General features: G+C 39.5%; 1 protein-coding gene across 6 annotated transcripts in view; it reads left to right on the top strand.

Annotated features, from left to right (window-relative positions):
* Window positions 1-26991, top strand: part of LOC140195118 (band 4.1-like protein 3) — a 194225-nt gene that overhangs the window by 28762 nt on the left and 138472 nt on the right. For all 6 annotated transcript variants that reach the window (XM_072252946.1, XM_072252897.1, XM_072252907.1 and 3 more), the window contains exons 2-3: window positions 21808-21993; window positions 25662-25871. In XM_072252946.1, the coding sequence (XP_072109047.1) occupies window positions 21823-21993; window positions 25662-25871 (381 nt within the window). In that variant the 5' untranslated portion in view covers window positions 21808-21822. The remainder of the gene's footprint in view (window positions 1-21807; window positions 21994-25661; window positions 25872-26991) is intronic.

Below are 26991 nucleotides of genomic sequence, written 5' to 3' on the forward strand. Positions count from 1 at the left end.
TCTGTTATTTATTTATATACACACATTCTTTTTCTCACTCTCCTTTTTCTCCCTCTGTCCCTCTCACTACACCCCTTGCCCATCCTCTGCTTTCCCCCCTCCCCCTTTTCTTTCTCCTGAGGCTTCCTGTCCCATGATCCTCTCGTATCCCTTTTGCCAATCAATTGTCCAGCTCTTGGCTCCATCCCTCCCCCTCCTGTCTTCTCCTATCATTTCAGATCTCCCCCTTCCCCTCCCACTTTCAAATCTCTTACTAGCTCTTCTTTCAGTTAGTCCTGACGAAGGGTCTCAGCCCGAAACGTCGACTGTACGTCTTCCTAGAGATGCTGCCTGGCCTGCTGGGTTCACCAGCAACTTTGTTGAGTGTCGGAGCACTGATCCTTTTGATCGGATGTTTACTTTGAATGAATATTCAGTTTCACTAATGGGTGTGTCTGAATGCTCATGTTTTCAGTAGCCTAAGAAAGGACTTCAGCAGTTGCTATTACGACGACATGTTTGGCTCAAATACCTGCAAGAAATTACCATGAATACTCCATCAAAACTAGTGGATGTGTAATATCTGCTGCTATACATTCAATATTGTTTGAGTTCGTTTGTCAACCAGATGACTATGAATGGACAGGAATCTGACTGCATGTCACTCAACATTCCTTTAATATTTTTCAGGAAATTTGTTTTAATTTATTTAATCAAGTTACGTGGTTGAAGGTCAATTTGTATTTGGCAAATGTTCCATTTTATTCAACTCTTAACCTCTGATTAAATTTTGGCTAAAATTTACCATATTATTGTTGAAGAAAAGTGGGTTTTAATGATGTTGCTGACACTGGGTTTCTGAAGCTGATAAATAACTTGGTCTGCAATGACTTTTATCACCTCTTTTACAGTATCTGAACTGGAGATACAGGGAAATTCAAAAACAATCTGTGCTTATTCATGATAAAATCTCTGAAGGATTTCCTAAGGAGAGATGTTGGGAGAAACTAATATTCACTGGACATTACTCAAAGTTATATTAGGATATGTATGAAGGTTGAAAGGTGTGGCAAGCTTTGAAAGAACTCATTTCTTTGGACATATGGCTCCCATAACACACTATCAGTGAAATGATTTTCTTAATGGAGTGTTATCTAGGTTTTTGATTGATTAGTCAATACTTATTGATGGATGCATTTAGATGAATTCCAGTATTGTTATTTACATGCTGAAGGTGAACCAGATGGAACATTACTTTTATCTGCCATTTACTAAACTAAACTGAATCCGTGAATCTTAAATATTTGTGGTTTTTTTCCCTTGCAAGAAACCTAAATTTATTTGGTTCTCAACATACTATAAAAAATAATTATTCCACTTCTTAAATGTAATTTTCACTGGCAATATTGTACACCTATATTTGATGTCCAATATTTGTAAATTGTTTAGAGCAACTGTGACAGTGAACCCATGAAAAGTTTTCTCATTATTTTGTTACTTTTACTGTTTGCACATGCTGAACCTGAGTTTTTTGAATCATGCTGCTGAAACAAAAGCCATAAAGCTACAGTATTTTATCCTGCGGTATATATGTTGCGTTGATTTATTAATCAATCTATACAGTGACCGTTTGGTCTGCTCAACTTGAGTCTTTTATGACTTTGCTCATGTACTTTTTATGTCTTTTGTGACTTGACACAATTTATGGCTGGAAAAGCTGATATTTTCTGATACCTTTTTATTGAACAGTTCACTTGTTTTTTTTGGCATAAATCTGTAATATGAAACTGCGCAGACACAAAGAGTCCATTAATCGACTGAAATTGCTTGGCTGGCCGGTTGCCTTTCCAATGTGGAGGGTATTACATGTGTCATGGCAGGTTTTAGATGCTGTGCTGTTTTAATTACATTTTCTAATGGTAACTTCTAAATGGAAATTTCATTGGCAAAATTTGACACAGAGAAACCACCTTGCATTAAAAAAATAAATAGTTTATCCAATATGGTCATACTAGATTACATTTAACCCAATCTTTGTAGAATATTTACTTCCAGAAGGACATTTTTATGTACCAAAGGCTGCACTTATTTCTATTCTTTGTCTGACACGATTTAAGAAAGGCACTTTTGTAGAACAACAATGGCGTTTGCTTGAAATAGTACTATTAGTGCAATTGACATTCTAATATCCAGCATTGAAAAAGCTGTTTGGAGTTTTCTTATTTTATATGGTTGAGATGAATTGTGGAACAGGTGGCCACTGACAAGGCGTGGTGGTGTTGTGTTTCTTCAGCAGCCAGCAGCTGTTTAGGTTTTCAAGCCTCCTATTCTTATATGGACAATTCAGTAGTTTCCTATGGTAAATCCAGACACTTTCCGTTTGGGGATTCTGAACTTTGCACTGTCTGGTGCCCAGGGCAGTAGTACCAACTTTTTAGCCAGCATATCCTGCCTGAGTGATGTGTGCAGTGGTGCAAGTTACTGCTTGCCTATTTGGCAAGTTTGGAAGAGCTTTACATTATAACTGGATAGCAAAGCAAAATCTGCAGATACTGGAAGCATGAAATAAAAATAGAAATATCTGTGGCTATTCAGGAGGACCAGGCTCTCTCAGTGGAGGAAGAAACAGAGGTCATACTTCAGGTGAATGATCTTTCGTCAGATTGCTTTGTGAATTTTCCAATGATATGACCAGTGCACCTTGTAAATTTTAAGTGATTATGTGTACAACAAAGGCTTTTACAAGGTAGCCCTGTTTACAGCAAAAGCAAGGTTAGCCTTTTAATGGCTACCATTTTGGAAGTTCTGTATATAGTAGATCTATATGAAAGTATGTATATGTCACCATATACAACCCTGAGATTCGTTTTCTTGCGAGCATACTCAGTAAATCCATGAACTGTAATAGAATCAGTGAAAGACCACACCTGACAGTGTAGACAAACTATCAATGTGCAAAAGACAACAAATTGCATAAATGCAAAAGAAAAAAGAAAAATATAATAAATAGTTAAGCAATAAATATCAAGAACATGAGATGGAGAGGCCTTGAAAGTGAGTCCATAGGTTGTCGGAACAGTTCAGAGATGGGGGCGAGTGAAGTTATCTCCTCTGATTCAAGAGTGTGATGGTTGAGGGGTACTAGCTGTTCCTGAACCTGGTGGATGCTTTAATATATTCTGTTTAACCCATGTCCAGGCTGAATTAGCCAAAAAAAAATCTGACTATGTCAAGGGAAGCATGCTCTCTGATGAAGCTCCTTTTACCGTCCTCGTGTGTGAGAAGGGGGGAAAAATTGCCATTAGCTATTTCTAATTCCAAAGTGGTAGATGTTAAGGAAAGTGGGGTTGCTTTTGTAAATAAGGCTCCTTAGTTGATTTGATTGATGACATTGTCTAGGCACACAAATGGAAGGATCAGAGACTGATAGCGGTTAATGAACCAACTTCCAATATTAGCTATCGCATTTAACGGAAGGGAGAGCAGTGTTAATAGAATATCATGTTTAAACAGTGAATAGCACTGAAGGCATTGTGAGTTGGTTTTAGTGGTTACTGACTAGCTCTACAGAAATGTGATATGACTCAAACTGGATACTCTGTAAGTAGCCCACACAAATTTAAACACAGATGTTCACAGAAGTGGGTGTTGAACCCATATATGTTTTACTACCTTTTCTGGAAAAATATATTTGGATAATGTCATTTGTTACTTATGTCTTTCCTTAACCAAAGCACTTACATTTTTTGGTCATAATTTAGTAAGGTTATATGAAGGCTAAATATGGTAGTGTATATTGGAAATCTAAACTCCAGTCATTGCTATAACTACTGAGTTGATATTGTTCCTGTCTGACTTAAGTGTTTTCTTAATTTCTATTACCAATTTTAATCGGTTTTTAATAACACTGGTTCTAAGTAATGAACTTGAAGTTCACTGCATGGTACTTACTAGACAGAGTGACAGTTTCGAAATTGCACTGAAAGTTGTTGGAGCATCTGCACTTGTGACATCATGAAAGTAAAACTTTCTTCTTGTAAATAAATTTAACCTTGTGTGTTTTTTTTGTTGTGTATAAGGGTGGCGGGGTGGAGATGTGTCTCTACAAAAGGAGGTGGAAGACGCCCCTTCCTCCGCTAGCCTGCAGGTGGCCCTTGGACAAGACGTAGTGCCTGATTCAGCCACCTCCCCCATCAGGGTCATGTGAAGGCTTGGGATCAGGTGGTGGATGGTCGTACGAACAGCTGGTACATATCACACGTCCTGGTTATGTGACCACTGACGCCAGGCAGATAATCTCTGCAGAGTGTTGATAATGGCTGAGGTCCCCCGTCTTTGTAAAGACACTGCCCAGAAGGCGGCAATGGCAAACCATGTCTGTAGAAAAATTTGCCAAGAGCGATCATGGTCAAAGACCCTATGATCACCTACACCATAGGACATGGCACATAATAATGATGATGACAATATTTCCATCAGCAAAGTGCATGATTGGAAAAAAAAGATAGCATTAATCTTTTAAAGAGGAAGCCACTGTTTTATTCTAGGATGCCACAATGTAACATAAATGCCATAACAAGACCCACGTTAATTTGGGTTAAGTAGTTGTGGTGGTATCTTCTATTTTAATTTGTTTTAAATTCAGTTTTCTGGCATTGAGCCATTAGGCCCTTTGAGCATGATCAATCATATCACACTATCAAGCATGATCCTGCCTCCCAATAGCATTCACACTCCCCAGAAGCTTGATGTTCTTTGGAAATTTATCTATAAATATATTCAATGACTTAGCTCCCAGCCTTAATTCCACAAGTTCTCCTCATCTTATTTCTAAATCTCTTTCTTAATGGGCGTCCCCTCCCCGTGGCCCCCCAGGCAGAGAATTCCATTCATTTCGCTCTAGTGAATTTAACCTAGTCAATTCAATCTAGTATGATAAAGCCATCGTCCCAGGAGTCTGTCTTGTGATGTTTGTGGGAGAACTGCATCTGAGAAATTGGTTACCACAGGTGGCTGTGGAGGCAAAGGTTGATAGATTCTTAAGGCAAAGGTTGATAGATTCTTGATTGGTCACGGGCATGAAGGGATACGGGGAGAAGGCAGGAGATTGGGGCTGAGAGGGAAATTGGATCAACCATGATGAAGCAGACTCAATGAGCCAAATGGTCTAATTCTGTTCCTATATCTTACTGTCTTAATAGCAAATAAAAGTTTTCTTGTGCAAAGTAGTTTCTTGGTTTCCATTTCTAAGTTGCTGGATAACTGGGCAAGTCATGGGGAAGTAACTCTGGACTTGTTTTGAATGTCATTATGGGACCTTCCCCATCTACCTAAAGAAAAATTAGCAGGTTACAGCCTCGGATGAATGTTTCACCCTTGACAGCGCAGCGCTGAATTTCCACTGTCAACATTGTGTCTCTAGAATGGGATTTGGCCCACATGTTTTGATCGGGAACACTGTGCCGCCATTAGAAAGTTATTTTTGTTTAGTTATGTTTGGAAGTGTGCACACGCAAGCACATGGAGCTTCAGTGAACTGGTGCCGTTGTGTGAAATTTTTTTCAAGTTACATGCACTTCAGCTGTGAAAGATACAAACCATTTTTCACAAGATTACAAGACAAAGGAGCAGAAGTAGGCCATTCGGCCCATCGAGTCTGCTCCGCAGCTCCCCCATGAGCTAAACTATTCACCCATCTAGTTCCAATTTCCAGTTTTTTCCCCATATCCCTTGATACCCTGACTAATTAGATACCTGTCGATCTCCTCCTTAAACACCCTCAATGATCGGGCCTCCACAGCCATATGTGGCAACAAATTCCACAAATCCACGACCTTCTGGCTAAAAAAATTTCTCCTCATCTCTATTTTAACTGGGTACCCTCTAATTCTAAGACTATGGCCTCTTGTCCTGGACTCACCCACCAAGGGAAACAACCTTTCCATATCTACTCTGTCCAACCCTTTCAACATTGGAAATTTTTCTATGAGATCCCCTCTCATTCTTCTATACTCTAATGAATACAATCCAAGAGCCGACAGACGCTCCTCATATGTTAGCCCCTGCATTCCAGGAATCATCCTCTTAAATCTTCTCTGAACTCTCTCCAACATCGATATATCCTTTCTAAGATAGGGGGCCCAAAACTGCACACAGTATTCCAAATGAGGTCTTACTAATGTCCCATAGAGCCTCATCAACGCCTCCTTACTCTTGTACACTATTCCTCTTGAAATGAATGCCAACAAAGCATTCGCTTTCCTTACCGCCAATCCAACTTGGTGGTTAACCTTTAGGGTATCCTGCACGAGGACCCCCAAGTCCCTTTGCACTTCCGATTTTTGAATTTTCTCCCCATCTAAATGATAATCTGCCCGATTATTTCTTCTTCCGAAATGTACAACCGTACATTTGTCAACGTTGTCTCTCATCTGCCATTTCTTTGCCCACTCTCCTAAACTGACTAAGTCTCTCTGCAACCTTTTTTGGTAGTGTGGAGGAGCAGAGGGATCTGGGGGTACATGTCCACAGATCCCCTAAAGTTGCCTCACAGGTAGATAGGGTAGTTAAGAAAGCTTATGGGATGTTAGCTTTCATAAGTTGAGGGATAGAGTTTATGAGTCGCGATATAATGATGCAGCTCTATAAAACTCTGGTTAAGCCACAATTGGAGTACTGTGTCCAGTTTTGGTCGCCTCACTATAGGAAGGATGTGGAAGCATTGGAAAAGGTACAGAGGAGATTTACCAGGATGCTGCCTGGTTTAGAGAGTATGCATTATGATCAGAGATTAAGGGAGCTAGGGCTTTACTCTTTGGAGAGAAGGAGGATGAGAGGAGACATGATAGAGGTGTACAAGATAATAAGAGGAATAGATAGAGTGGATAGCCAGCGCCTCTTTCCCAGGGCACCACTGCTCAATACAACAGGACATGGCTTTAAGGTAAGGGGTGGGAAGTTCAAGAGGGATATTAGAGGAAGTTTTTTTACTCAGAGAGTGGTTGGTGCGTGGAATGCACTGCCTGAGTCAGTGGTGGAGACAGATATACTCATGAAGTTTAAGAGACTGCTAGACAGGTATATGGAGGAATTTAAGGTGGGGGGTTATATGGGAGGCAGGGTTTGACGGTCGGCACAACATTGTGGGCCGAAGGGCCTGTACTGTGCTGTACTGTTCTATGTTCATTTGGAACTGGATTGTACATAGTGAAGGCACGTGAACCAAGTCTCACTGCTGTAGGGTACAGTACGTCAGGTCTGTTACTCAAGGTGGCTGAAGAAATTGTCTTTTTAAGAAAAATAAGCATTGCTGAAATGTGTGTCATTGAAATATATTGGTTTTAAGTGCAATTGTTCTTTTTAGTACAGATTCACTTGTTTATTTCTAATACATGCAGGAATATTCTTGATTCTTCAGCAGGTAAGGAGGATGGCATTCCCGCAGAAAGCTTATTAGCAAATAACTTGTCCATGTTTGCCCTTACTTGGCCTTGCCACTGAAGGACCGATGTAGAGTGGCACTGAAATGAAAGCCTTAATTATTATTCTTAGAATCAAAGGAAAAGAAAATGTAGAGAGCAGTCTACTTGCTTCATAAGGCAGGAAGCGTACATGGAATCAGAAGAGGAAATAAAAAGGATCAGAGTGCATTTCATATTTTCTGTGATAATTGTTGAAATTATCTGGTTTAGTTACACTGGACGAATTTTTAAAGATTTCCAATTTAGCTTTCATTAAATAATTACAGATTTTTGTATGCTGTAATGTATTACAAAGACTTCGTAAATGTTAATTGATGTCTCATTTTGTGACTTGTTAAATTTGCATTTGCTTTTTGTTTAATGTACACTATAAACAGGATCTCAGTGTAATACATGTTATTAACTACAGTGGACCAGTGTTGATTTTCAATTCATGCCTCTGACCTTTATCATTTGAGAAATGAGAAATTTTTCCAAAGTATTTGTAGAATTAGTTCCATTGTTAGATTTGAAAAGAGTTCTGAAATGATCTTTAAGTGAAATTAGTCCATAACCTCAAAACCGAGCATGGATTTGCACATCACCCTTGTTAGTGGCAAATTTCATACTTCATGGAAAAAATCCTAAACCTGCATCATCTTTTTGATAAATTTAATATCCATTTCTAATTTAACTATTACACATGTAATAGATTATGATTAATTTTCCCTTTTTGTTTTATCAGTACCAGAGAGTGGAAATATTACAGCTTGCACTTGCTTTCTATTTTGGTTTAAGGACTTAATGTAATCTGATGCTCAGGAAAAAAACAGAGGTTGCCTTTGTGAAATCGGATAATTATGTACTAAAAGGATGGCAGTAATCATGTGGAGATCTGTTTATCAGTCTCTGTTGATGTGTAGGTTTTTCACTGATTCTGTTGTATCCCTTTGATCTACTGTGGATGCCTCCAAGAAAATGAATCACAAGTAGTATATGGCGACATATGTGTACTTTGATAATAAATTGACTTTGATCTTTTTGAAGGATCTTTGACCTGTGATGGTAATTCTGCCTCTGTCTCCCATCAGACTCTGCCTAACCTTCTGAAGGTGTCCAGTATTCTGTTGTTAAATTAAAGACGATAGTTTACTTGACCCACCACAGACCCAGCAACTCAAACTCTATAATTCCAGAGAGCAAGCGGTGGATGAACATTCTAAGAATCTTCCGTTATTCAGCCATGCCTCTCTGAATCTGGATGTGCCAGTTTGGCTTGAAACAATCCTTACACTTGAAGTCATGAAACCTTATGAGATTCTCTCAGGCTTTGTATTTCCTTTTTGAAGTCAACCATGTGCCTGGCTGGTATGTTTTGTTGTAGCTGGATTCTGAAAACTTTCATTAGTTTGTTTCCTTCTGTAATACTGACACTATGACAATTATTTGTCTGTGTGGAAATTGTGCATCGGTTGCCATGCCAAAGTGAAGAAAATTTGTTTATCTATTTTCTCTACCTACATATTCATCTTAATTGCATACTATTGTTGGAAGAAGATCAATTTTGTTCACCTCATTACTGTTGTTAAATTTAGCTGGTTGACGAACTACCGACAGTAGAGCTACTAGGACTTGATGTTTCAATCCCTATGGTCGATGTTGGCAGTGGGTTTGGAGTGGTGACAAGGAGGGAGGGTAGGTATGTCATCGGGGTCATCAGGTGGGCACCCTCCTTCCTTACAGCACATATTGATAGCTGATGCAACAGCATTGGTTAAAGGAGTAAGCTTCCTGATGTCTTGCTTGTCCTACCCATTAGGTAGGTGCAAAATGAATATAGTAAAATATTGCTCCACTATCTTACCCTCCCTCCTATGTAGCAATCTGATGTGTCCAATGTGAAGTTAAGGATCAGCTTTATCTGTCAGAGTAAACTTTGTTATCAAGGTATGAAGATATTTCCATATACAACCTTGAAATTCATATTCTTCTGGACATTTACAGGAAAATAAAGAAATAGAATTTGTGACAAAATCTACTCATGAATTCTGGTAAACAACCAATGCGCAAAAAAAGACAAATTGTGCAAATAAATAAATAATTTTGAGAATATGAGTTGTCTTAAAAGTGAGTGTGCAGGTTACATGGAAACATAGAAAACCTACAGCACAATACTGGGCCCTTGGCCCACAATGCTTTGCCAAACATGTACTTACTGTAGAAGTTATCTAGGGTTACCCATAGCCCTATATTTTTCTAAGCTCCATGTACCTATCGTTTCTTAAAAGACCCTATTGTATCCACCTCCGCCACTGTCGCCAGCAGCCAGCGCGTTAAAAAAAAACACGTACCCCTGACATCGCCTCTGTACCTACTTCCAAGCACCTTAAAACTGGCTAACATGAGAGGGCACACGAGGTTGTGGAATCAGTTCAGATTTGAGGAGAGTGAAGTTATCCGTGTTGGTTCAGGAGCCTGATAGCTGTAAGGTTATAACTGTTCCTGAACCTGGTGGTGTGGGACCTAAGGCTCCAGTACCACCTGCTGGATGGCTCATGTGTACATTGAAACATCAAAACGTACAGTGAAATGTATTGTTTGCGTCAGCAACCAACTCAGTCCAATCCAGGGGTAGTTGCTAGGCAGCCCATAATGTGTCGCCATGCTTCCGGCGTCATTATAACATGCCCACAACTCACTTACCCGAACTGTACATCTTCGGAATGTGGGAGGAGACCGGAGCACTTAGAGAAAACCCACACAGTCGCAGAAGAACGTATAAATTCCTGATAGACAGCGGCAAAATAGAACAACAATTGGTGATCTTTGGTGTTGTAGTTGCTTACCCCAGTGGGATGAGGAGGAGGAAACTAATGGATAAGACAGTGCTTGTGGACCTGAATGATCCATTACTTAACACATTTAAAGCACAGATAGATAGGTTCTTGATTAGCCAGGGCATCAAAGGGTATGGGGTGAAAGCAGGGGAGTGGGGATGACTGGAAGAATTAGATCAACCCACGATTGAATGGCAGAGCAAACCCAGTGGTTTTTTTTATGGTTGTTGACGGCTGCTGGCATTGATAAATATGACCCTTTATTTGGCAATGACATGTTGAGGTGCAAATGAACTGGCTTGTACATATACTTGATAGATAATTAGATGTTTTAAGGTGGTGGCCCTAAAGTATCTAGTCTCTTTACAGTGTTTGCATTTTTGCATACTATGATTTAATTGCTGGTTTGTTTTGACAGTGTGATGAATCACTATTATTGGATTTCCAATGTTTTATGTACACCGGAACTGCATAGAGGAATGAAACACCAGATTTTTCATACTTCTGAAGAGAGTTTGCCTGCATTTGGAAAGGCTACTTTATAAAGATCCAGTACAATGTCCTTAGTATATGGTAAAGAATCAACAGAAATCTGCTTAGAACATCCTGACTTAGTGTTCAAAGTTCAAAATAATTTTATTATCAAAGTATATGAATGTCACCATAAATTTCCCTTGTGGGCACACTCAGTAAATCTGATAAGCTGCTGGAATCAATGAAAGACCGCACCCAACCAGCAAACAACCAACGTGCAAAAGACAATAAACTGTGCAAATACAAAGAAAAGAATAAACAAATGAGCAATAAATATAAGAACATGAGCTGAAGAGCCCTTAAAAGTGAGTTCATAGGTTCTGGGAATAGTTCAGTGATGTGGTGAGTGAAGTTGAATGAGGTTATCCCCACAGTTTCGAGAGCCTGCTGGTTGAGGGGCAATAACTGTTCCTGAACCTGGCGGAGTGGGACTTGTGTCCCTGTACTTTCTTCCTGATGGCAGCAGTGAGAAGAGAGCATGGCCTGGATGGTGGGAGTCCTGGATGATGGATGCTGTTTTCCTGTGACAGTGCTCAGAGTAGACCCATGATTGCCTGGGCCATATCCACTAGATTTGTAGGATTTTCAGTTCGTGGGCATTGGTGCTTCCACACCAGTCTGTGATGTAACCAGTCAATATACTCTCCACAAACAACAGGAATACTGCAGATGCTGGAAATTCAAGCAACACACATCAAAGTTGCTGGTGAACGCAGCAGGCCAGGCAGCATCTGTAGGAAGAGGTGTAGTCGACGTTTCAGGCCGAGACCCTTCGTCAGGACGAAGTCAGGACGAGTCCTGACGAAGGGTCTCAGCCTGAAACGTCGACTGCACCTCTTCCTACAATATACTCTCCACTTCACATCGATGGAAGTTTGTGAATATTTAGCTGCCATGTCGAATCTTTGCAAACTTCTAAGGAAGTAGAGGTGCTGCCATGCTTGCTTCATAATTGCACTTATGTGCAAGTATTATTATTACGTACTCAAGATAGTTTTAAAATAGGTGTGTCCTTTGACTAGGGAGTCTCAAATCGGAAGGGATAAGGGTTGAAGCATTCCGGGCTGAAATGAGGGAGCTTTTGTTTTCAAGTAGACTACTCTAAATCATTTTAGATTTCTGAACACCAGGGAACTGGACATTTAAGGAGAAAATGAATTAGACTTGGGAAAATAAGAGGATTGCTATCGTGCTCCTTTTTCCATCAGTGCGGAATGAATTGATGGATCAGCCATGATATTAGAAGGTAGAACAGATCTGAGTGGCCTTGTAGTTTCCTCCTATTTCTGTTGCCTTTAACAGTGGTAATGTTTAGGGTATTTTTTTATATATAAAAGGAAATTAACATATGCGGTCACAATTCAGAATTTGTTTCCATCAACATGGATCTTTCTATGATGTCATAAACACAAGAAATCCAGCAGGTGCTGGACATCCAAAGCAACAACCACACAAAATGCTGGAGGAACTCAACAGGCCAGGCAGCATCCATGGAACTGAATAAACTGTTGGTGTTTCGGGCCGAGACCCTTCTTCAGGACTGAGAAGGTGGGCTGAAGATGCCAGAACAGAAAGGTTGTGGGAGGGGAAGGAGGTTAGCTGGAAGGTGATAGGTGAAGTCAGGTGGGTGGGAAAGGTCAAGGGCTGGAGAAAAAGGAATCTGATGGGAGAAGAAGGTGGGCCATGAGAGAAAGAGAAGGAAGAGGGGACACAAGGGGAAGTGATCGGCAGGTGAGAGGAGGTGAAAGTCAGCGTGGGGAATAGAGGACTTTGTTTACCAGAAGGAGAAATTTCATGATGTCATCATGCAGCACAGGGGCGTACAGGAGTCGGACAAATTGGCTGGTTTAGTGGCGTCACAACAATAATCTCTTTATCTCGTCATTCCTATTTCAGCACTACTTATTTATTTTGTAATTCAAAATAGCAACAACTTACACATCATGTAAGATGTGATAACAAACCTGACTCCTTTAACAAAAGGAGGTTACAACACTTCATAAACTGGAGCCTCCTGTCTGTCCAAATGGATATTAAATTATGTGGAGAAACCCCTAATAGTTCAAGAGAATAGTTCCCGCTGCAGGTGTCCTGCTCTGCATTTTGTTTCTTGACTTTTAGAACCTGAACAAAGTAACCTAACTGCATAATTAGTGTTTTATTCCTTCAGTTGTTTCCTTTTCAAAATGAGGTTTCTGAGGAAGATTCCTTCATCGGATGGAAAATGCAGATCGTTGCTGATTCAACCTTTAATCGTTGATTTGTTCCAGTAAGTTGTTCTGAACCCCGCTCCTTTGAGCTAGCCGGTGGTGTAGTGGCATCCACACTGGACTTCGAGGCGGTGGTTCCGGGTTTGAGTCCTTGCACGCTGGGTTGAGCGTCGGCCCAGCCTTGGTCTCGTTTTTAAAACAAAAAGTGCTAAAAAAAAATGGCAAGGAAAGGAACAGCAACTTCTCCTTTTGACTTCCTGTAGCTGAGTAATCTGCATGCATCTGCATTTTTCTCCCAGTACTGGCTGATAGTATAAAAATGTGGTACAAAAATATCATAAATGCTGAAAACTGGTATCAGAAAGATTATTTTTGTATGGTATGGATATTGTACTGCTAATGAATAGAACTGCTGATTTTAACAAGATTTTAAACTACCATTTAGGTTGCATGCAGAAACTGTGATGTGGGGACCAGACACAACTTCCTCGATTTATGGTCTTCTGTTGTCACTTGTACATATTAAAAATAAAATGACAGATTATAGATTATTCCAAAAATAAACTCCTCCTTGGAATGAAAGTGAAATTACTTCACCATGGGATCACGATACACATGAATAATATATTATAACAACTGAATGTGTAAATATTTAATGAGTTGTAGATTTGCTGGTTTTACAGGAGCCTTTCTGCACACAAAATTGAGGGCCATCAATAGTTAATCTACAGAGCTTTGCAAAGGAGGGAGAAATGGATGCTGTGTTTTTTTTTTGCTCTTTCAAGAGCAGGTTAATGGAAAAAATATTAAAATGAAAATGACTACAGTTGACACTTCAACTTGAACATTTTCTCCTTAATAAGAAAGCTTTTTTCCAGACAAAAGGTCTCTTGAAGGCAAAATTATGAATATCGTGCATCTTGAAGATCTGGTCAAAAATGGTAAGGTTTTAGTTGCTGCAGATGTAAACAAATAATTGCCCATGTGGGTGAATGTTTGAGCATATTGCCATAGCAACTGCTGCAAAGCATCATCGTAAAAAAAAATCAGGGGTTCCCATCCCAGGCTCTATGGACCTCTTGCTTAATGGTATTGGTCCATGGCACAAAAAAGGTTGGGAACCCCTGTTCTAATTTGTGGCTTTCAAAAGATGCACTTGCTAATTAATCGTGTAATTATGACATCAGATTTTGATTTATAGAGGAATTCACCTGCTAGCTCCACATTTTGTTGGAACCTGTACGGTTTTCATTAGAATTTTATACTTAACCATTGTTGCTTTTGAATGTGGATTCAGAATCAGATTTAATATCACCATGTCGTGAAATTTGTTGAAATTGTGGTGGCAGTACAATGCAATACATAATAATAGAAAAAGAACCAAATTACTAATATTTGTTAAATAAGTAGTGCAAAAATAGAAATGGAAAACAGTAGTGAGGTAGTGTTCATGGATTCAATGTCCATTGAAAAATCAGGACTCTTCATTTTAAAGACAAGTATTTCTATATGGATTTCCGTCTGGATCAGAAGACCTTTCTAAATGTCATCATTTGAACCCATTTCAAATGTTTGGAAGGGTTCTACAGAACAGGAAGCCCTTTATAGAATGATGCATTTGGAAAAATAACTCGTTAATTCCATGTTGGGAGTACTGACTGAGCAGTAGCACTCTGTTCTGTCTGCATATTCCTGGGTTGTGTTAGGAGCATCTCAATTACTGTATTTCATGCTTTAAATAATAAAAAAAAATTGTCACCTTCAATCAGCACCAACTGAGAATCTGCAAAAGAAGCAATAAATTAAACCAATTGTGTGATGTGTTTTAGCCTCTGTTTCCTCTCTCCAGTGATTTTACTTTCTATGGTAGCATGCATTTTTAAGGCAAGGGAAGCTGGCCATTCCTAATGAGCCTCTGGGGCTTTGAATTGCCTGCCTTTTTCTTTTTATCTTGCCATCATAAGTTAGCCCCATGGCTACTTTCAATATGTTTGATGCTTCAATGCCTGTCTCGCCGTGCGTTCAGGCTCTGGTCTTCTGCCATTCGCCGGTGGGGGTGGGGGGGGGGGTTGATGGGCTGCGGCTGCACTCTGACGCAGGGTACACATCTGTGCTGATTCCAGGCATGCCTCTGCAAAAAGGCCGTATGTAGCTATCTCCGCGGAGCAGATGTCTGGACAGTAATGAGGGCGCTGAGACCTGCATTAAGTACTCTTGTTCCAATCATCAGCTTGTTGAAATGGGAGCAGGAATCCTCTCGGGAGTATGGAACTGAAAGTGTGCTGTTGGATTCTGAGCATTCACCAGAGCTAATCCAATTTGATTTGGAGCAAAGCAGCTGCCAGGCAGTCTTCTGCTGCAGATGGTCGTGGTTTGGGTCACACTGAGAGACGCGCTGCATCTCTGTTGAATTATTGTTGCACAGGCACACATGATTGAGCAGCAAGTTTGCACATTCTCGTGGCTTCGGAGCATTATCAGACAATTCACTTTTTGTTAAATATTGAGTTTGCCCAGTTCCCCCGAGCAGTGAAGCTGAGGAAGGGAAACAGGCTTGCCATTCGGAAGGGCCCTACTTCCATCTGCTAGAAACTCCTGTTCTCCGCATCAAAGCGGCGAGGAAAGATGTATTGCGTTAGTGTGTCACGTGTGGTGCTAGCTCATGGAAGTTTCAGCTGCTGCTTTTGAGGCACGAGTGCTTGGAGAAATAATTGTCAGAGCACAGCCCAAAGACTTGCCGATTGGTGGGTTAATTGGTCATTGTCAAATGTCCCTTGATTAGTTGGGGGTTGATGGGAAGTGCGGATCAAAAGGGCTGGGAGGGACTGTTCTGTGCTGCATCTCAATAAATAAATAAATAAACAAACAGCAGAAACAGAGTGTTGTTTAAAATGTGCTGTTAGAGTTAATCTGTTGGGCAGTTGCTTGGCAGAGCCTGTAAATAACCGCTTGAGAGATCGCAGCAGGGGAGCTGGTCCAGTTTTAATGGCCTCGTTTATCCGGTGCCAAGGAGTGATGCGCCCCAGTGTGGTGCCTCGTTAGGATGGATTGGCACAGCAATTTGACTTAGTGAGTGTGGGATTATGAGCACTTGGGGAGTGCAGACGGGAGAGGAGGGAAGAGTATGGAAAATGAATGAAACTATAGCACAATAAGGAAGTTCCAGTACAGTTAGACCCATAAAGGTTTTTTTCTTTATTGTTTTCATTGGAGGCTCCATATATTTATTTATTTTCAGCTGAGTACTGCATGGTAAATGCTTTGGCCAAAATGCAATGTAAAAAATAGTTGTGGACGGTCTTACCTTGTGAGTTTATGGGATCTGATTAGCCTAAATTCATAAAGTTTCCAGCTGTGTCAGTTTTACATTCCAAAGCTCTTAACTTCTGGCAATCTTTTTCATGTTAGCGTTTGCATTCTTGTGCTTAAATTATACGGATTGAGTTTTAAATCAATTTTCCAGACTGGAGAGTTTTTTTTAAAAAAATGTGTGGAAAACTTTTTTTTCCACCCTGAATGATTATTACTCAATAAACAACAGGTTAGTTTCAGGCTTTGTGTGGCAACTGCTCTGTCAAAGACCGCAAGAAACTGCAGAGAGTTGTGGACACAGCTTCGCACATAATGGAAACCAGCCTTCCCTCCACGGACTCTGTCTATCCTTCTCATTCCCTTTGGTAAAGGACTTAGCATAAACAAAGACCCCAATCAAACTGGACGTACTCTCTTTTACCACCCGCCATTGAGCAGAAGGTACAAAAGTCTGAAAGTACGTACCGCCAAGTTCAAGGACAGCTTCTACCCCATTGTAAGGCAATTGAATGGTTCTTTAGCACAATAAGATGGACTCCTGACCTCACGATCTGCCTCATTAATGTCTTTCACCGTAATGTCTTCCTGCACTGCACTGTCTGTAACTCTAGCACTTTATTCTGCTTTCTGTTGTTGTCTTTCCCGTGTACTACCTGAGTAGCTCTGATGTAGAACATAGAATAGTACAGCACAGTACAGGCCCTTTGGCCCACATTGTTGTGCCGACCCTCAAACCCTGCTTCCCATATAACCCCCCACCTTAAATTCCTCTATATACCTGTCTAGTAGTCTCTTGAACTTCACGAGTGTATCTGCCTCCACCACTGACTCAGGCAGTGCATTCCACGCACCAACTACTCTCTAAGTAAACAACTTTCCTCTAATATCCCCCTTTGAACTTCCCACCCCTTTCTTTACAGCCATGTCCCCTTGTATTGAGCAGTGGTGCCCTGGGGAAGAGGCGCTGGCTATCCACTCTATCTATTCCTCTTATGTGATGAGATGTTCTGTATGGATGGCTTGCAGAGCAGTTTTTCACAATGCCTCGGTACATGTGATAATAACAAACCAATTTAAGTTGCTTTTTTTAAATTGATAAAGTCAAGCCCTCATTATATATATGGTCTTGCCTAAGTCTGTACATTTGTCGGAGCTGAGGCATCTGTGTGGACTTGGGTAAACATAGCAATGCACAGGGCAGGGACTTGACGGTAAGGATGAGACTGAGAGAGATGCCCAAACACCTGCAGTAAAAATGGGATTGGTCAACTCAACAGGAAAACCACATCATTTCCCAACTCTATAAATGTTATGAAAAGTCCCAATATTGATATCTTTAAACACAACTGGCAGATTTTTCTGAGGGCTGTGTGCACATCCGCTGTCTCTATTTTACTAGAGTCCTATAGATGTTTTTTTTTCCCCATAGCAAAGCCATCATAGTGAGAAGAACTTTTATATTGAATTTTATCACACATCAAAAAAATCTGATAATTCTGACATTGTGTTACGGATAAATATTTCATGGCAAGTATATAGTTGTAGAATCTCTTGAGAATTTATCTGAGGGGTGTCTGATTTTTAATCATAAATCTCATAAGCATACAAATTCAATTAGATAGTTTGATTGGTAGACCCTGGGAAAATTTGAAGGTTGTGTTGTATTGCTCATTTCCAATAAAAATATTGTTTAAATCTCTAGTCACAACTAGTTTCCCAGTTTTTATTATAAAAAAATTTGAATTCCAACCTCTGGAAACTAATTTATTGATGAGATTGAAGATTGAATTTGATTTTCAAAACAAATTTCTTGGGGGTTTTATTTAAGATCCTCATTGCGGCTCTATATTTATTTCTCTTCACTGTTCATTTGTGAAAGCAGCAATCTTCATTGTATTTTTTATTCTGTTTTTCTCCAGCCTTTAATCTTGGCAGTGTCCTTTGCCTTTATTATGTTCACTGACTAGCAATAATAATACAAAATAGACCGAAGCGCTGAAATGCTTTGTTTTGTTTTATTTAAAAGTAGCAGAATCTGGTCCAACAATTGTCCAAAATACAAAATAGTAAGTTGAAATTTCACATATGTTTCAAATGATGTTGATTTCTTTGGTGACTTGGATTTGTCACTTACCTCTACGCTTTTTTGCTCTTATATTTTGTGATGCTACTGGGTTTGCTGACCTCAAAGTTCTAAAATTAAACAAAGATTAGGTCTTTGTTTAAGATAGCTACAGATACTCTCACAAAAGGAAGTTTATACTGTCGCTACCTTCAAAGGCTAGTTCACTTCCCTGTTAATCCTCCATGGTGAGTTTAGCTGCCAATAACCACTATGTGAGTGGTGGGTCTGCCCCCCGCCCCCCCATCGATGAGGAGATACTTACAGCTAACAAAGTCATTTAAACACACTTCATCTATTTTTAGTGGTATATGTTTAAATCTAGACAAAATTCTTAAAACTCATTTAAAACTCAGAGGTTTTCTATCTTTCAAAAGATTTCCAAATTATGAATGATTTCTAAAACAAAAGATTCTTCCAAAACGTGGGGACAATTCCTATAAGCTAAAAAGACATACCAACATTTTGCAGATGAACAAATTGTCCATCACAGAAATCAAAGACAGAGGAATAGACTGTAGTCTCTTGTCTTTCTGTCATTCTTCTTGATATTTTTTGACTAATCCTCAAAAGACTGAGAGCTTTCTAACATTTATACAATTTTTTTTGCCATTTGGGTGACTTGACTCTTTTTTTTTCTGTTACCTTTCTACACTAACAGTCCAAAAGCTTCTTAGGATGGAGTTCTCAGATGCCCACAATTAATGCTGTGAAGCAGAATTTCTGAGCATACAAACTTTCCAATGTTAATAGATCATCTATTTGATGTGCTAAGTGATAATATCAATCTGGTCTGCAAGCCTCCTTGAACTAAATAACTTAGTGTTGTCTGGTTTGATACAGCCCAATTAACATAACCCCATTATAACCACAGACTTACACTGCAACCAGCCCCATGCTGTGGCCAGTATCCTGTATAGACAGTGCTGCTTGTTTGCAAAGTTGTCTTTTTAACTTCAGGCTGATTATTGCTTGCCATTTATATTAAGCTGAAGCCTGGTTCCCTTTTATGACAAGAAGCTGAACAAAGAATATATGTTGGAAGTTTAACTTGCTGGAAAAACAACTCTGTGATCTCTACAATTGTCAGCTGCTATGATGGCAAAAAAAAAGGGCCCCATGGCCCTAGACAGTGAATATCCATCACAATTTGAAGTATAATTGATGAGCCCATGGGAATAGAGATCATAGATCATTGAACAATACAGCGCTGGATGTTGTGCTGACCATGGTGCCAATTTATACTAAATTTTTTCCTCCTATGTATTATTCTTATCCCTCCATTACCTTCATATTCTTGTGCCTATCTAAAAAGCTAATAAACTCCACCAGATCGCCTGCTGCTTCTTCTATCCCTGGTAACCCATTGTAGGTACCTACGCATTAGGGTTAAAAAAAACTTACTTCTCACTTTGCCTATAAGCCCTTCCTCACCTACCCTCCCACCCCCCAACCTTAAGCATGTTTGACATTTCTTGTCTCTATTGACATAGTAGCTTGACGCAATATGTATGTTAAAATATAATTAAGAAAGTTTATTTTCCCAGATAGACTATTTGATGAATGAGTAGACTGGATTCAGTGCTGCATGTTTATAATAAGTGAACTTAGTGCTGTGGGAACTGATATTTGTAGGATTTATAGTATTACACTACAAATCATAAATAAACCTGGAAGTATGGTTTAAGCATCATTTGAATTTTCAATAAATTACTTGTGTCCCTAGAATGTTTACATAAAGAGCTAAAGAGTTTCCAGTGGAGAATTCTTTTAGAAGTATGATTTTAAATCACTCATTTATCACTCTTCAGATAGTACAAACTGAATGCAGTTTTGTTTTTGCAGGCATAGGAATCACAGCAAGCAATTGTGGGTAGTGAGCTCCATGACAGTAATGCAGTAATTACCTGCTAATCTCTTTTTTCCAGTAATGTTGAGTGACAGAAAAAAATTAGCCAAAAGGCCAGGGATAATGTCCATAGTCATCCCTGAAGTAATAGTTATTTCGATCTTCTGCATGTACCTGAATCTACTGCCTCATTCGAACAAAACGCTTCTGACAATGCAATGTAGCACACACAAAATGCTGGAGGAGCTCAGTCAGTCAAGCAGCATCTGTAGAGCAAAATATAACAGTCGATGTTTTCAGCCAAGACCCTTCAATGGGACCTTTCATCTGGAGTTCCTTCAGCACTGTGTGTGTTTGTGTGTGTGTGTGTCCAGAATCTGATGATGCAGTGGAGTACCAGCATTGACTGCTCTAGACAAAGATGAATTGGAATTTTCTAATTCAGAGGGGAGAGTGTTGGAGATAAGCATGATTTTCAAAAAAGGGGAAATATGTCATTTGCATGAATGAGAGAATGGATGTAAGCTTTGAAAGAGTTTGTGGTTGAGGTGAAAATACAGAGGTGTTTAGCATTGGGGCATCAGCAGTAGAGGCATAGTGACTAAAGGGTGCAATCACAGGCATGGCAAAGAGAGTGTAAAGTCTATTTTGACAGTGTGAAGGTTGAGGGGAATTTGAGGTTGCTCTGAAATTTGGAAGTTCAATTTATTTATTATAGAAATGGATAGCGAAATAGAATTGATGGGAATTGAGGCATTCTGTGGGAGAGGATGTTGTTCAAAATCTCTAAAGCTGAGTTAGGATCTCAGTGAAGATCAACAGAGCTAATGCTTGTGTGGCTAAGTTTACAAGTAATCAAAGACGTAATTCAGGGTTTGGGTAGAAATATTTTGCTATTAATATATAAGATGGCATGAAGTGACTTCTCTGAATGCGCATCATGCTCTTCCATTTTCTTTTGACTTCAGATTTGGGCCAGGCTTCAAATTTTCTTTAGTATCTTAATGGGAAATGGTGTTTATGATTGTTTTCTCATTTTTCCAAATACCCTGACATCATATCTGGAACTTCATTTGGAAGTATTCAAAGTCGATTTTTCAGCTTTAACACCCATGCCCTCAACTATGTTTGAGTAGAGAACAGGAAAAACAAGAGAGGATGATGTCCCTGACCCATAGTTCTCCTGCTATTTTTTAAAAAAAAAAGTGGAAGGTTTTTATTTGGGGCATGCATCGTCCCAGTACTGGTTGATTTCCCCCTATCCTTATCAAGACTGAACTTCATAGAACATGAAACAGTATTGCATAGTGCAGGCCTTTTGACTCCCCCTGTTGTGCTAACCCTTAACCTACTCCAAGACCAACCTAACCCTTCCCTCCCACATGGCTGTCTATTTTTCTATCATCCTTGTGTCATGTGCCTATTCATACTCAGATAAAAGTCTTTTTTTGTTTCTTTGTATGAAACAGTCTAAACTGATTTACCTCATTAATTTGTTTTCTAGGAATAATTCACAACCATGACAACCGAACCGGGAACAGATTCTGAATCAAAGCAGGACCAAGAGCAGAAGGAAGCTTCTGAGAAGAAAGAGACTGTAACTGAGCAACAGGAGAGCGCCGAGAGTCAGCAAGCAGACGGGATAGACGGGACGCCGGCAGGAATCAATACCTCTGAGAAGAAAGAGAAGGCAAGTTACAGGTTTACACTATTCCTTTTTAGCTTCTTCATGCTTAGTAGCTCTTAGTATTGTGAGAATGTGAGGCCACTGTAATTGCTGTGTGTGCAGGAAATGTGCTGAACTCAAAGCCGGAGTTAAGTCTTGTGTTGATGCCATATTAAAGAAGTTCGCAAGTAGCACCTGTACGTGTGAATCTCAGATTGTCCATTTGATGTCATGGTGAGGTAAAACTGGTAACACCCATTAAAAAGGCTTCCGTTTCCTATTAAAGAGTTGTAGGGTGGAACAAATCCCGAGCTGAAAGTGGTGTATTCTTTTGTAGGCGATGAAAGAGAATAGAATTTATTGTAAACATAAAACATAGAATAGTACAGCACAGTACAGGCCTTTTGGCCCACAATGTTGTGCTAACCCTCAAACCCTGCCTCCCATATAACCTCCCACCTTAAATTCCTCCGTATACCTGTCTAGTTGTCTCTTAAACTTCACTAGCGTATCTGCCTCCACCACTGACTCAGGCAGTGCATTCCACGCACCAAGCACTCTCTGGGTAAAAAACCTTCCTCTAATATCCCCCTTGAACTTCCCACCCCTTACCTTAAAGCCATGTCCTCTTGTATTGAGCAGTGACCAAAAACAATTTATATTGTATAGGAAACAAAAACTATTGAGCAGTGACCAAAAACAAAAAAAAATGACCAAAGCAATTTTGATCATTTTATAGCTTCAGATACCTGTTGAGATGCTAACCTTGCCCCTCTTTTTAAAACCTTCATTTACCTTGCAGGTGTATATGCAGACTTTGCCCCACCTTTTTGGATCCAATGACACAAGTTGAGTGGTTACATTTTTGGGCAATGCTTCCTTGGCCTGGCTGCAAAGCAGTAAAACTAGGCAGCTTTTGGTGACAAACTGACTGAAAGTTAATCCCCTGTTGTCTGCAGAGTTAATTTCTCAAATAGATCTTTTTAAAAAAAAACTAGGTTTTCTAACCACTCAAGCTTTTTATGGAAAGCTTAATTGATGCATTTTGATTTATTACAGTATTAAACACTCGTTCGCAATTAATGTACATGGACTTACCCAAACCCCCCTCCACTTCTTTCCACAGCTGTGGACTGAATTGTCTGAAATTTGAGAGAGTATCTGTGCAGTCTCTGACAAAGAATTACCTGTACTACTTTTAGTTTAATTTGGGCAAGTGTCCTACTTAGTAAAACAGTCTGCCAGGACGAGCTCGATTTCAATCCAAAGAGAAGTTTGGATAGGTACATGGATGGTACGAGTATGGTGGGCTATGGTCCCTCTGCAGGTCGATGGGAATAAGCAGTTTCAATGGTTTCAGCATGAACTAGTTGGGCCAAAAGGTCCGTTTCTGTGCTGTACTTTTCTATAACTCCAGACAATACTGAGATCAAGGGGAGTGAAATGGTGTCTCCAAGGCTTGGGGAAGGAGAGCTGCAGGGAGTAATGTCATGCTCTTGTGCTATTGGAGTTTAGACTGGGTCATTGGCTTCCATTTCTTATTGTTGGAAGTGAGTGTTTTCCACCTTCTTTATGGTCTCCATGTATGACGTGGCTTAGAATGGAAACCTTGCTTTGTGATCTGGTTGCATGTACATGCCTGGTTAAATGGAGATCACCTACATATTTTGTGCTCAGGCGTTTCTGAAGCTGTTAGTGTGACGCCTGCAGGGCTTTTGTGTGCCTTTGACGCTGCACGGGACACCCCATTACTAATGAATATGAATTATAACAGTGTAAATAAAAATATGTGTATACTATGGAGCCAGGTGAATGAGAATTACTTTAATTAGAAGAGATAAAATGTTAGTATTTTTGATCAGTATTGGGTCTCCCTTTTTGTTCAGATATTTAATGTGATATTGCAACTTTATGCTGCAAAAGTGAGGTGGGATTTAGAGAATACATTCAAAGTCAAAGTAAATTTATTCTCAAAGTACATACTATATGTTATCATAAACTGCCTTGAGATTCACTTTGTTTCAGGTATTTGCAGAAAAATTTTAAAAGTACAATGTAATTTATTGAAGACTATACATACAGACTGACAAACAACTATGCAAAAGACAAGTTGTGCAATTAAAAAATAAATAATACTGATAACATGAGTTGTAGAGTCCTTGAAAGTGAGTCCGCAGGTTGTGGAATCAGTTCAGTGTTGAGGTGAGTGAAGTTATCCACACTGGTTCAGGAGCCTGATGATTGAAGGGTAATAACTGTTCCTGAGCCTGATGGTGTGGGACCTAAAGCTCCTGTATGTTTTGCCCTATTATAGTAGCAAGAAAAGAGCGTGGCCTTGGATGGTGGGTGTCTTTGTTGGGTGCTGCTTTCTTGTGGCATTTGCTCTATGCAAATGTTCAATGGTGGTTATATGAGAATATTAGAATTAACAAACTCAATGTCAAATAGGACTTTAGGTTACTGTTAGTGCAACTTTTTGAGCATTCGTCACCCTCTAAATAAAAGTGACATTCAAGCCTTTAAGTGAAGATGCCCCAGGATAAAATAAGGCATGATAAACTGTAGCACCAGAAAATATACTGAATATCTGCTGAAGCGAAGCAGGTAAAATGTATACTTGGATTTGTAATACTGCAGGAGGTGATTTGATGCATTGAATCTATGCTGGCTGAACTCATGCACACTCATCTGCCTGCTTGTTGCTTCGGTGTTTCTCACCAGTTAAACTGGGTGCTTCCTTAACTGGCTGGAAATGTCTGTTCCTTGGATGAGAGTGCATATCAGCTGACCCACAAATGTTTAAAAACCCATTCTTCTGCAAGAGATTCTGCAGGTGCTGGAAATCCAGCGTAACACACACACACACAAAATTCTGAAGGAACTCAGAATCAGACAGCATCTTATGGAGATGAATCACAGATCAATGTCGGGCCGAGATCCTGATGGTGTGTCTCTTCCCAAAACGTCGACTCTGTTCCTCTTCATAGATGCTGCTTGACCTGCTGAGTTTCTCCAGCATTTTGTGTCTACTGCCTAGATGGCAGCTTAATGTTAAAAGAAGGTAATTACGTGGGATATAGGTCGAATTTTTAAAAAAATTCTTTCTACCACAAAATTCCTTGAGACTATCGAAAGTAAATAATATTATCACATTAGGAAATAGGGCTTATACAATAGTAATTCTGAAAATGCTATGTTTTAACAACATGTTAAAGATTGTTCCAATCAAACAAAAATAGTTCCTTTTCTGATTGAGAAATTAGTAGTGAGGGTCATCCAAATTGAAAATTATAACTAAACAAGTAAACAAGATAACTTAATCCATGGATGAAGATGCTGCCTGTGTGATACTGAGGAGGGAGCAGTGGTAGGAAAGGTCTGATGATAGTATTAATTTTAGGTTACTCTGGTGAGGAGCTGGCATAGGTATAATGGGAGACAGTAAACTGTATCTTTTGCTGTACCATTTTGATTTAATTACCTCTTTATTTTTGATCTTTAGAAACCACTTTCCCAGACTTCTCATTAAATACTTCCTCATAAAAATGAAGCACTGATCTTAGTAAATATGGTTTTAAAATGTTTTTGCAGTTAAATGATGCTTGTGAGTAACATTATATAGTTTGCACTAAACATTGAATTTTTGGATAGATCATGCTAATAAGAGACTAATTACCTAATCATATGATTAGACTGGTGAATGTGAGAAAGAGGCAGACGGAGCTTCTGGTAAAGTTACTGTGGGACAACAGGAAGACTACCAGACTGAGGACGACAAGCTCTCCCAAAAATCCTCTTCTAGCAAGTTATCCAAATCTCCTCTGAAAGTAGTCAAAAAGCCAAAGAACATGCTGTGCAAGGTTACCCTTCTGGATGGTTCTGAGTATACATGCGAAGTTGAGGTAAGGAGATTATTCACGTTCGCATTAGCAACCTGTTCCATGATCTTTATAATTATGAACATATATTAAACGAGAGGTAACATTTCCTGCTCCTTTGTGGCATGGTTCATGAAACCTTAAATCAGATATATTGTGTTGAACTCTTCCTGGTATGCTACCCTTAAATTTAATTCTGAAACTCAAGTTATTTTTAGTAAGCAGGTTTAACGTATAATGGAAGGGGTAACTGACACACAGATAAATATACAGAGTTGTACAACCAGAAAGGTTTATTTGGGCCTTCTACAGTGTTGCATGAAATTATTTCTGATGTTGTTGTGGAATTGGTGACAGATGCCACTTTGAGAACAGTTTTATGAAGTAATAAGTCTCTTGCCACATATATCTATGCATATTGTGAGGTTTTAAAATTCTTTTATTGTGGTATTTATAAATCAACCAGAACTATTTTAAGAGAAGAGTACAGGCGAAGAATAGGATGTGTAAAAGACCATGATAAGAAGCACTCTGAATAATGATGTTTAGTTGATGACCTGCAGTAATGAGAACATAATTTCAGAAATGACCAAAGTCCTTTTGTAACTCTCCTCAAAGTCATTTATTACCCAATATGAATTTTATTAAGAGAGTGGTGTTCCCTTCTAGCAAAAATGTTCAATATTTCTGCAAATCCTAGAAAGAATTCTGGAATTTACACCCAGCAGCAATGAAGGAATCATGACTATATTCCAAGTTGGGCGTGTGTGCAATTATCTGCTGTCCGTGTTAGTAAAGATCATGAGTTTTAGCAGCGCCAAATGAGTTAAATGTGTAACTGCAGTGTGTTTATTAGATAGTACTATGTGTTAGTGGTTTAGGGCGGTTGGGGTACCAGCACAGGAGGATGCTTTGCGCTTGCTGGTTTTGAGTTAGAGTGTGGTTTTAGCTGTGATCCTCCAGACGAGTGGTGCATTTTCCATCATATTCCCGTGAGGTGCCTAGCCATCATCATTATGTGCCCTGTTGTATGATATGGACATTTGTGGTCATGACCATGATTGTTCTTGGTGTTTTTTTCTACTGAAACGGTTTGCCATTGTCTTCTTCTGGTCAGTGTCTTTACAAGACGGGTGACCCCAGC

This window comes from Mobula birostris, chromosome 1, assembly GCF_030028105.1.
Source record: "Mobula birostris isolate sMobBir1 chromosome 1, sMobBir1.hap1, whole genome shotgun sequence".
Lineage (NCBI taxonomy): Eukaryota > Metazoa > Chordata > Chondrichthyes > Myliobatiformes > Myliobatidae > Mobula > Mobula birostris.